This window comes from Thamnophis elegans, chromosome 9, assembly GCF_009769535.1.
Source record: "Thamnophis elegans isolate rThaEle1 chromosome 9, rThaEle1.pri, whole genome shotgun sequence".
Taxonomy (NCBI): Eukaryota; Metazoa; Chordata; class Lepidosauria; order Squamata; family Colubridae; genus Thamnophis; species Thamnophis elegans.
In genome coordinates, this window is record NC_045549.1 from 57,023,671 (window position 1) to 57,035,567 (window position 11,897).

An 11,897-nucleotide genomic window follows, 5' to 3' on the forward strand; every position below is an offset into this window, starting at 1 on the left:
AGTATCTTGCATAGCTTTGAGTTTTATTCTTGGTTTTTCCCCTGCCATATAAATTTAGAAACCAATTGATTTAAAATCTTTAAAAAAAACCTTTTTCTAATTTAATACAAATGTTCTGAAACAGAAACAGAAATTTTGGTAGTACATTCATCTTTATGACTGTGATCTTACCCATCAGGGACAGTTGTAGGTTTTCCCACCTTTCTAAGTCTTGCTTGGTTTTATTCATCAAATTAATATAGTTGTCTTCTTTGATAGACACACACCTCAATGATAAATGTATACCTAGATATTTTATTTTTTTGACATTTTGAATACCCAAGTTCTTTGTTAACTCCAATTCGGATGTCATATTTATCTTTAGACCCGGTACTTTCCCATGTTAATTCCTCAATAAGTTTCATACCAAACTTTAAAGGATCCTCTAACACGAAAACTAAATCATCTGCAAAAGCCTGTAACTTAAATTGTTCCTTTTTAATTTCTAGTCCCTTTATCTGTTCCTCTTTACGCACATTCCTTGCTAAAACTTCTAGGATTAGTATGAACAGCAGCGGGGATAGGGGGCAACCTTGTCTTGTACCTTTCTGTATTGCTATACTTTGCATTAATTCACCATTAATTATTACTTTGGCTTTTTAATTTGTATATATTGCTCTAATCGTGTTTATAAACCTATCCCCAAATTCCATGTGTTCCAATTGTTGATGTAAAAATTCCCAGTTCACATTGTCGAATGCCTTTTGGGCATTGAGAAAAAGTAGTGCAACCTCTTTTTCATTATGCACTTCATAATATTCCAGAATGTCCAACATAGTTCTCAGATTGTTTTTTGTTGAGACCCATTACCAGTTCTGTGTATAGGGCAGTTATGGCTGCCTGAAAACACAGGCCCAGAGATGGATGCTACCATGAGATGAACAAAACATTCTTATTAGCAATATGTAAGAGCTTTCCTAGTAATTAGTGTGCTCCTCTGTACCAGCCTCTAGTATCTAGCAGTTAGCCAGCACTTCAAAGGGATGCAGGAATGCGAGTTGTTTGCTTCTTCCCCCACTCCCCCTCCCTATTCCTCCACTTCCCTCCCCTCTCATCTATCTCTCCTCTCTTGCCCAGAGACGAAGCCCTTTGCCACGCTGCAATATTATTATTGGATTATTTAATCATGTGCCTTTTGATGTAATTTGTATACACCTTCTCTTTGTTTGGAACTAATAAAAGAAGCCCCCCGGGCATCGCTCGGGGCCAAGCTTCATCCCAAGAAGGATTTGTCCGGTGTCTTTCTTCTCATTCGGCTACAAACATGAGCGGCCCATCAGAAGCGTGTAAAAGCTGCAGTTTTTAATTTGTCTTCTGGGAAGGAATCCATTTTGATCTGTGTGGATAAACAATGTGAAGAATTTTTTCAACCATTCTGCAATTACCAGAGCAAAAATCTTATAATCTGCATTTAACAATGAAATTGGTCTGTAGTTTTGTATAGACATCTGATCTGAGTCCTCCTTAGGTAATAAGACAATGTTAGCCTCCATCCATGATAATGGTGTCTTTGCCTCTTTCAACACAACATTATAAACCTCCATCAGTGTTGGAACAAGCATATCCTGGAGTTCTTTATATATTTCTGCTGGCAGTCAATCCGGCCCTGCTGCTTTACTATTCTTTTGCCTTTGTATGGCCTCAATTATCTCTGATATTTTTATTTCCTCATTGAGCATATCTTTTACTTCCTCTGGTATCTTTGGCAGATCTGACTTTTCCAGATATTGTAGCATTCCTTCCTTTGTATAGTCTCAGTTTTCATATAACTTTTGGATTTTTTATTCTTTTCCTATAGTTGATAGCAGGTCTCCCCTTATTCATCTTGTAATTTATTGATCCAATTCTCTTGCTTCTGCTTCTTCAACCTATAGGCTAGCCACTGCCCCAGTTTATTTGCATTCTCAAAGTAATTTTGTTTTGCTTTTTTTTAATAGACTGTGCCAGTTTTGCTTTTTCAAATATACCAATTCATGTTTAATCAATTCCATACTTTTTTTTATACTATTTTATGGTTTCTTTTGAAGTTCACTCTCTAAATTTATGTATCTTTCTTTCAACTCTTTTGTTTTTTGATTCTCAATTTGTTTCTTCCTAGCTGTAGCCAATATCGTGATCCCTCTTATAAATGCCTTAATTGTACCCCATAGGTTTTGTATGGATGTGTCTCCTGGCCAGTTTTCTTTGAAGAAAAATGTCAGTTCATGATTGACTCTTAATATATTCCTGATCTTTTAGGATTGTTCTATTGAATGACCAACAATAACTGCCCTTTTGTTTTTCCATGTAATCCTCATGGGATTGTGGTCATCCCATAGATTGGGTTCTATGTCTATCTCCTTCACTTCCGAAATTAACTCCATTGACATCCAGACCTTATCTATCCTTGACCAGGATTCATGTCTATTCAAGTAGAAGGTACTGTATATTGCTCTCCCTCTGGTCATCTTGCCATACACCATAGATATTTAATTCTTTGGCCATTTGGAAGAACGACCTGGGCAAAGTTCTCCTAACTCCTTTTCTCTTCTTTCCACTTTTATAGTCCCATTTCTGGTCAACTATAGCATTGAAATCTCCCATTAAGCAAACATTTTCGTTTCCCATCTCTCGAATAATGCTATGTAATCTATATAAATAAAAATGTAATGGTTGTTTGTTCAAAATTGCTAATCTCCGAAAGTTCTTCACCGATTGCTTGTAAAAACATGCTTTTTTGTAAAAACATGCTTTTTTGAAAACCAGCGTCATCTGGTGGACGTAAAAGCAACACATGCTATACGAAATATTTCATGATTCCATTTCAAAGTTTCTGATTGCATTGTTATATTGAATTTTCATAGATTTTGATTTATTTTCATTTTGATTTAATTATTTCGTGTGACATTGCGTTGGAATTGAGCTGTGTCGTTTACCATAGCATTCATTTAGTGAGTATAGTATATTCGGAACAGTTCGGCCTCTCTCCAGCTTCATCCCGACAGTCCCTTTATATGTGTGGCTGGGCTGCAGCCGCATCCTTTCTCTTTTCCTCCCCTCCTCTGACGAGCTTCGGCCATTTCCACCAAGGGGAGCCGAAGCCCTTTGGCCTCCCCCTCCCCTCTCCTCCTGCTAGGGCTTTGCTGTCTGTGGAGGGGCGCCACCTATGCTATCCCTCGGCCACCTCCCCCCACCCTTAAGCCAGCCTACCCCCGGCCAGCCCAGTGGAGCTCCAGAGGAGGCAGAGGTGGAGCGTCTCCTCAGCCCGGCTGGCCACACGTGCTCTCCACCCCCCCTCACAGCAAGCCAACTACAGCCTCGCTAAAGCAGCTCCTATGGGGTAGCGGTGTCAGCCTGAGGTGCAAAGGGGCTCCTTCATTTTCCTCATCCTCCTGACCAATAGGTTGATTGTTCCACCGTGTCTATTCTGAATCTTCTATCTCTCCAAGTTACAAGTATGCCCTCTGGAATCAACGATCTGAAGTTAATTTCATATTTATTCAGCACTGATGTTAAAAAGTGATAGCGCCTTCTTAGTTCTCTGATTCTCCTTGGTACCTATTTTAGGATTGTTAGTTGTCGTTGATTGTGTACTATCAGGTCGTCTCTTATTCTATTCAGCACCCCAACATGTATTGATTTCTTAATGAACTTTACATGAACTTCTCTCAGGAGATTGTTCTTTTTTTGCACAGTTTGTCTGGATTCTATATGTCTCGTTGATCTCATTTGCCATCTCATCCTTTCCTATTCCCAAAGCCTTTGTCATGAGATCTGCCATCATACCCAGTAGATCCTCGCTTTTTCTTCCTTTACTTTCTGAAACTGTAGAAATTGGGCCGCTTTCTCCAATTCTAACATGAGGATTATTAGCTCAAGTTCTTTGTTCGCCTGGATCAACCTAGAACTCAGTTCCTCCATTCTTTTCCTTCTCCATCCTTCCTTCTTTTGCATTTATTCTTTTTCATTTTTATCAGTTTGTTCCTGAAACTTTTTAAATTTATCATCCATCTTCTGCATTTTTTCCTTTAGTTCCCCAGTGTCATTTCTTACTTTTCCAATATCCTTTTCCAATTCCTCATGGATTCTAGCCATTGTTTCTGGCATAGCCTGTAATATCATCTGAAGATCCTTCATTGAATTAGATCTTTCCCTCTGGAGCATATCTTCAGAGGATCTCTGGTTCAAGGGGCTGGCAGCCGCTAAAGACGTCTGGGATGCTGGCTTCCTCCCCGTGCCAATTTTGGTTAGGATTGTAATGCTTGTCATTTTTTTTTTTAAAAAATGGATCCCTAATTTAGTTATTTTCTAGAACTCCCACTTTTTTCTCTCACTCATAACTTTCTCCAGTCTTTCTTTCTTTCTTTCCTCCCTCCCTCTCCTTCTCCTGCTTCCCCTACTCTTCCATAAACTATCAAGATACAGACTAATGAAGTGCACAGTCAGTGTAAGCCATTTTAACTTCTTCCTCAGACCTTGAATAGTTAACTTATTTCCCCCTGGAGGCTTCCATGTTATCAGAATTATTCAAAACCAGCCCTTGTTATGTTAACTAATTGTTTAGATTTGGCTCCCCAGACAGTTCAGAGAAGAAAAGAAAAAGTCTCCAGCCTCCGCTTCAACTCCAATCTTCTTGCTTGCTTGCCGGCATCCAACTTTGCTCAACACTCTCCTCTCATTACTACAGAGGGGGTGGGGTAGAAAGGAAAAATCCACCCCCAGTCCTAGCTTTGAGGCCCTCAGCCTCCTGGGATATTTTGGAATAAAATGCCTTCCACTAAGATCAGGAATCTGATAAGCCACTCGCAACTCCTGCAGCTTTTTCTGCTTGATCCCTGCTTGCTTTGAACAGCTTCAAATGTTACTTCGCCACAACTACGTACATTCGTACATTCTGCTGCCCCATTTGTGCTCAGATGAAAAACCAAACTTAATCCTTGAGATGACCCAGTTGCCTTGATGAACTAACTCCCTCCAGAACTTTGCAGTGAATTGAACCCCTGATCAGATATAATCCTGCTGGGCACTCCATGAAGCCTATAAATATGTTTGACAAATAGTCTAGCCAGTCTCTTGGCTGAAGGGAATCCAGAACAAGCAATTAAATGGGCCTGCTTGGAGAACAAATCAACCATGGTCCAAATGATTGTGTTCCTGCCACTCTTTGGAAGCTCCACTATGAAGTCCATCCCTATTTCTTCCCAAGGTCAGGAAGGTTCTGCTACCATTTGGAGGAGTGGTCTTATTTTTATAGTTGCACATATAGTACAGCTTTTTACATAGTCCTCAATGTCTCTTTTCATTTTTGGCCACTAGAACTGTCTTCTAGATAGATGCAATGACTTTAGGTATCCAAAATGTCCCCCCTGCTTAGAGTCATGGCTCTTTTGTAGCACTTGGATTCACAGGGAACTATACTTTGTATAATTTAGAGCCATTCTATGCTATTCCCTTTCTTAGGGTCAATGTCTCTTCATTGGCCAGGTACCAAGGCTTGGCAGCTAGCTCGGTTTTCAGTATTTTGGCCATTCCATCTCTGTCTGTGGGATTGGTCCATTTGGATTGCGCTCGGGTGATGGCTTGCAACAATGGTTGAGGAGGGGGGAATAATTGAATAATTGAACGGAGCTGTTTTGCCGACTCTTTCTCGCAATGGCTGCTTAGCTCCAGCAACTGCTTGCTGTTGGGGCCCTAAGGAGCTCAGGCAAGCAGCAGAGGAGTGGCTGGCCCCAAAACAGTCACAAGCATAACCCCTCCAACTTGGAGAAAGCAGCACATCAATTACTGAAATAACCAATAACTCTGAAATTTAAAATAATCTTCCTGACCACTGGACATTGCAACAATATAATAACTTTAAAGAAAAACATGAGGGACTGGTAATTTCTAACAAAAAGTTAGGTTGCAATTATTGTGCAAAATATGACTTCACAAAAAAGAAAAGTGTTCATGTGTCAAAAGAATGGAAATATTTTCAGATTGAGACAGCAGGAAAAAATAAAGAGTTAACAGCAAGCTTCTCTTAGGAAAAAAAATGAAAGAACATTTTTCATCAAAAGCTCATAACATTTGTAAAGGGAACTTAAAACAATGTGTGCAGGATTCAATAACAAAAGGAATAGATAAGAAGACTGAAAAATATGTAGGTACCACTTGTAGAATATTTAATACAGTTTACAGCCTGGCACCAAGATTGTAAACCATTTTCAAACATAGAAGATGAGATAAACTTGCAAAATAAAAATGGATTAGATATGGGAATAGGATTACATTCACATGCAGTGAAAATAGTTGATTTCATTGCAAAATAAATTTTAAAAAATCCCTATTTACTAAAAATATTGAAAATAATCTGAAAATATGGTTGTTTATTCACAAAGCCTCAACGATATCTTGCATACCAGTTGTTTATACTTTTCTTAAAAGTTGAGGATTCAGTTAGCTCACCAACAATTTTCGTTGAGCTAGTTGAATTGGAAAAACAAGATGCAGAGACAATATGTTCTTCAGTTATGGAAAGTTTAAATAATGTTGGGCTTACTAAGAACCACCTAGAAAAAAAATTAATAGGATTTTGCTCCGATGAGTTATGCTTGGGAGAAAATCTGGAATGAGCACTAGGATAACAAAAGAGTTTCCAAACATAGTAATATGGCACTGCTTAAACCATCACCCTCAACTTCTTTTAGGTGATTCAATAAATGAAATAAAGGAAGTAAATCATTTAAAAATAATTATTGATAAGATATATACTATTTTTCATCAATCCAATAAGAACCAAATTGAAGTTACCAAAATATCTGAACAACTTGGAATTGAAATTATAAAGATTGGTAGTGTTTTGGGACCAAGATGGGCTGCCTGTAGTTTAAGGTCAATCCTAACTGTGTGGCACGCTTATCCAGCACTACATCAGTATTTTCATTCAAATGAAAAACACTTAGGTATGGCTGTCTGTCTTAAAAATAGATATTTTATGATATTTTATTTTATGGCATTGATCGATATGCTAAATGAAACTTTCCTTTTTTCAAATGCCCTGCAAGCAAAAAATGTAGACATAATAAAGGCTGAAAAACTTGTGATAAGATCTATTAAAGCATTTCAAATGCTTGGAAAGAAAAAAGTGCATTCAAAAAAAAAGTTGATGAATTAATTACGTCAGAAACCTTAAAAAATATAAATTTTGTAGAAAATCATCGATTTGTTGGGCTTCCTCAGGAAAGTCTTTTAGAAAGCATTGGAATAAATTTGAATAAAAGACTAATGGATTGTGAACATTCAAAAATATGTTGTAGCCAATTTCAAGACAGGAATAAATTACAATTTCTCAATTTTTTGGGGCCAGATTAGTGAAATATTGAAGAAGTAGTAGTTCCATGGAAAGCAGCTAAAGAACAATTGCTTGTATTTAGTGACATTTTAAATTACCAAATTGATATTAATGATTATTGACATTTTATAGAAAATGTTTTTAAAAATTCCCAAACATATGCAATTCCTGACAGCATTCAAAAATCTAAAAATATTGTCAGAACAATTAGCAATAGCAGTTAGACTTATATACCGCTTCATAGGGCTTTCAGCCCTCTCTAAGCGGTTTACAGAGTCAGCATATCGCCCCCACAGTCTGGGTCCTCATTTCACCCACCTCGGAAGGATGGAAGGCTGAGTCAACTTTGAGCTGGTGAGATTTGAACAGCTGAACTGCAGAACTGCAGTCAGCTGAAGTAGCCTGCAGTGCTAGATTTAACCACTGCGCCACCTTGGCTCCTTGCTGTAAGTTCAGCAGAAGTTGAAAGGGGGTTTCCAAAGATGAACATCATATGTTCATAGAAGAGAAGTCACCTGTTTCTAATATAACAAATACAATGACTATTAGTCTAATTGGCCTACTTCTAAAGGAATGGGTTCGTACTCCCACAGTGAAAAAATGGTTAATGGTAAATCACCACAGCGATGATACCCAAGTAAAAATGAAGAAAATTGCAAGTGAGGACGCCAATCAAAAAGCAATTTGGAAATACCTTACTTAATAGTTTTATTGTTTTTTGTCAGGTATTATCTAATAGGTTTTCATTAATATTTTAAAACTCTTTCTTGTAACAAAATCTAGTTTTGTGTACCTCTTTTATTGTTCTTATTTCAGTATTAAATACACTACCTTTTTATATATCTTTTTTTATACTTAAAATAGTCATTAGTGCAAAAAAGTGACAGCAAGTTGGCCATGCCCACACAGTCACATGACCACCAGCCACACTCACCTAGCCATGCCCACCCAGCCACACATTAGGGCAGAGAACCTGTTGTTAAATTACTTGAATCCCACCACTGCATTATACCTTCACTGGGCATTTTTCTTCCTCTGAAGTCTGATTTGTTTTTCTGGTCTTAAATAAAATAATCACAGGAAATTGATGTGGAGTTACCAATCAGACCCTGTTATCAGCTCTTCTTTCCTTTCTCATCACCCTTAATTCCAATCTCAGTGCACACGTACATATATCAACTCTCTCCCAGTTATGTTAGCCCCTTTCCTAAATCGTCACCGAGCCAACATGACAAAGGAGTTTATGAACTTTTCAGCAATCATTTAACTAATTTTTAAAACAATAAAGTAGTATCAGATTCAATTCATAATGAAAATGTTACAGACGTTACCAAAAAACGCCCCATCAAATTAGACAGAGAAGAATCAAGAAAGAATATCTGTGCTTTGCAACCCTTTTAAGTGAATTTGGAAATACTGGATTCAATTAATAACAAAGTACCAGTTTATTTCCAGAAAAGAGAAACAATGAATATCTTCTAAATCTATAAAGGTTGCACCAGTCAGGATTGCTTCTACTTTCTAATGAAGTATAAGCTAAGTTGCCTTAAATTTCATTTAGTCTTTGTCTAAAGTTTTCTTATTTTGTATCCTAGCTAGAAAACAACTTGAAATTTAAAAGGGAAATAAATAGGACTACTTAATCTTTGCATACTTAGCAAAATATTTGCATTATACACAAGCAAGCATTTCAGATTTGATGAACTGGAACATGACAGTCATAAATTTGAAAGAAACAGACAATTACTAAATGTTCTGTTTATACAACTGAATAATTAACAAACCTCAGCTTTGCTTGGAATTACATTTTGGACATTTAGCATATAAATCTCTGTGGGATTTACTGGGTTGCTAAAGCAGCTCTTCTTTTGCACAAACCTGTATTCAAGATCCATTTCATTTTGAATTTCTCATTAGCTAGCTGCTTTTCAAAGAGCTTCACAAGAAAGTCACCAGCCTCTTACCTTGCTTTGGAGCCACTGAACTCAAATTTTCCAGCAAAACCATATGTTTCCTTTGGAGTTGCAACATACTTTTAAAAGGCTTCGCAAAGATGTGCCAGACTCATGCAAATCCTTCCAAAAACAAGCAGTATCTTACCAATAATGGCCTCCTCCAGGCTCAGTTTCCAAGTTTTGCAACTGTCTTTTTTAACTAAATGAACTCCCACCCTTTGTCTTGAACTGCAGCCAAAGACTCTAATTTAAAGCAACTGTCAACTTTGCTATAAAGCTTTCAGAAGTCGTACAGACACACACACACAACAAAAGGGACAGAAAATCTTCTTGGCTTTCAAACTAAGGAAATGGTTAAATATACTTTAGAATTGCAACATATCGGGAAGTAAACCTCACTGAAGTCCATGGGACCCTTTTTTCTGAGCACATAAATCTTAAATTATATTGCAAATCTAAGAGGATAATGTCTTCTGGGCAATAAAGCAGGACAATATTTGTGCATATTGTTTAAATCAGGACTTCCCAACCCCCAGTCCTGGGCCATGGCACATTCAGAACCAGGTTGTGGAAGCAGTGCACAAGCATATGTGCACATGTGCAGCTCTACTTGCATGAGTAATGGGCGAGCGCTGCACACAGCTCCATTTGTATGAGTGCCATGTGTATATGCCTGCTGCTTGCACAAACAGAGCTGCATGCTTGTGTGAGCTCACCCACCACTTGCACAAAACCATCCTCTCTCCCCTCCCTGCTGGTTCTCAAAGCTGGAAAGGTTGTTAACTGCTGGCTTAAGTTGTCTTATGAGAAAAGAAAAATATAAAAGAAGGCAAGCTCTTATAGATTCTGACCAAAGGAGGCATTTATGGTGAAAGTAAACTGGGGGGGGGGGGACAAGAACAGAACCTGTGAGTGCAGCTCAGCTAGGGCCCTACCGCGTTTGTGTCAGAGCATATTTATAGACTGCAATAGGCAACAAGGTCAGCCAATGAATAGACATGGCAACTGGGTCAGCCAATGAGGACTGTTTGGAAACTGAAACAGTATTTGCTGGAGACAGCTAGGAGTCTGGGCGTGGCTTAGTACTATAGCTCTGAGTCTGTGCAAAAGCTGCAAACTAGTCATCTGAGCTCTGAACTGAAATTGGAAACTGTTCTGTCTTCTGCCTGTGTTTGCTGTACTATCTATCATGTTGGAGGAACCAGCCATTGGTATTGTATGTGGCCTATGTGTTATTATGTATATAAAGAGAAGTTAATGAGTCCTGCTGCATCAGTTACCTGTGTGTGCTTTCTGGATTTGATTGCTGTAACAAACTCTAGTTTTCCAGAAAATAAGACCCACCCTGAAAACAAGCCCTAGCCTGATTTTTTTGGTGGGCCTGCTATAAGCTGTATCCCAAAAATAAATCCAGGGGTGGGCATGGCCAGCACGAGAGGTGGCAAGCACACAGCTGACTGTGTCTGGCTGCAGCTGCAGCCCACTTGGTGCAGTGCAAATACCGTTAATTCTGAGCATGGAGGCAGAGGTGGAGAGGAGAAGACAGATGATCTGGATGTGCTGCACAGTTGCCTGACTCACAGGAGGCTTGCAGGAGGCTTGGGTGTTGGCACCAGCAGCAGGCAAAGGCAGAGGCATGGGGGATGGGGCAGGAAGGCGATCTGGATGCCCCATGTGGGTGCCTGTTTGGTGCGGCTGTAGGCAAGCTGAGAGATGGTGGGACAGAGTCAGAGGCATGTTTGAATCGCCTCTGCCTCCACCTAGCTCTACTGCACACTTTTTGCCCAGAGGGAAACTAAGCTTTGTTTGCTGACAAAGGAGATGCTTAGAAAGGGACCTAATTGCTCCATTTCAAACCGTCCCCTTTGCACGCACACAACGCTTTGAGTCTCTATCATTTCTCCATCCAGGCAAAAAGTATTTGGTCACCTAGCAGGTGCTTGGGAAGAGAGCAAATTGCTGCTCTAACAAGCACCTGGACATGGTACCAGAATTGCCTGTCTTACCATCCCTCATGCATCTGCTTCTGTCTGCTGCCAGTGCCACTGCGCAAGCCTCCCTTGAGTCAGGCAGCCACACAGCATGTCTAGATCGCCTGTCTTCTTTCCCCCTGCCTCTGCCTCCATGCTTGGAATTAATGGAATTTGTGCTGTTTCAAGGAGGTCGAGGCGTGCGAACAGCTTTACCTGTTGCAGCCATGGGCAAGCAGAGAGTGGGACCAAGAGAGCAGGGCCAGCTGTAGCTGTGCTCCCACTCCTGTCAACCCCCGTACTCACCACCTCCAGCACTTTAAAAAAAGTCCTCCCCAAAAATAAGCCTGAGTGCTTATTTTCAGGCCCAAAAGAAAATAAGACCGGGTCTTATTTTCAGAGAAACATGGTAATTCATTACTGTCCAAGGTTTTGTTGCTCTAAAATTTAATAGTGAAGTAGTAATCACTTCTATTGGATCATTTCAATTGAGAAAAAGTAACCAATTGGATGGGAGCGCTAACTTCACTCCGTCTGGATCATAGCACTGTTGGTTGAATCAGTTGGACAGGTCTTCTCAAATCCATCTATAGATTTTTTTTATGAAACTTCCCTGCACTT

General features: G+C 39.3%; 1 protein-coding gene across 1 annotated transcript in view; it reads right to left on the reverse strand.

Moving 5' to 3' along the window:
• Positions 1 to 9,431, reverse strand: part of C1QTNF7 (C1q and TNF related 7) — a 43,127-nt gene extending 33,696 nt beyond the window's left edge. Inside the window, exon 1 of the mRNA XM_032224449.1 lies at positions 9,316 to 9,431. Coding sequence (XP_032080340.1) covers positions 9,316 to 9,382 — 67 coding nt within the window. The 5' untranslated portion in view covers positions 9,383 to 9,431. The remainder of the gene's footprint in view (positions 1 to 9,315) is intronic.
• Positions 9,432 to 11,897: the final 2,466 nt, after the last annotated feature.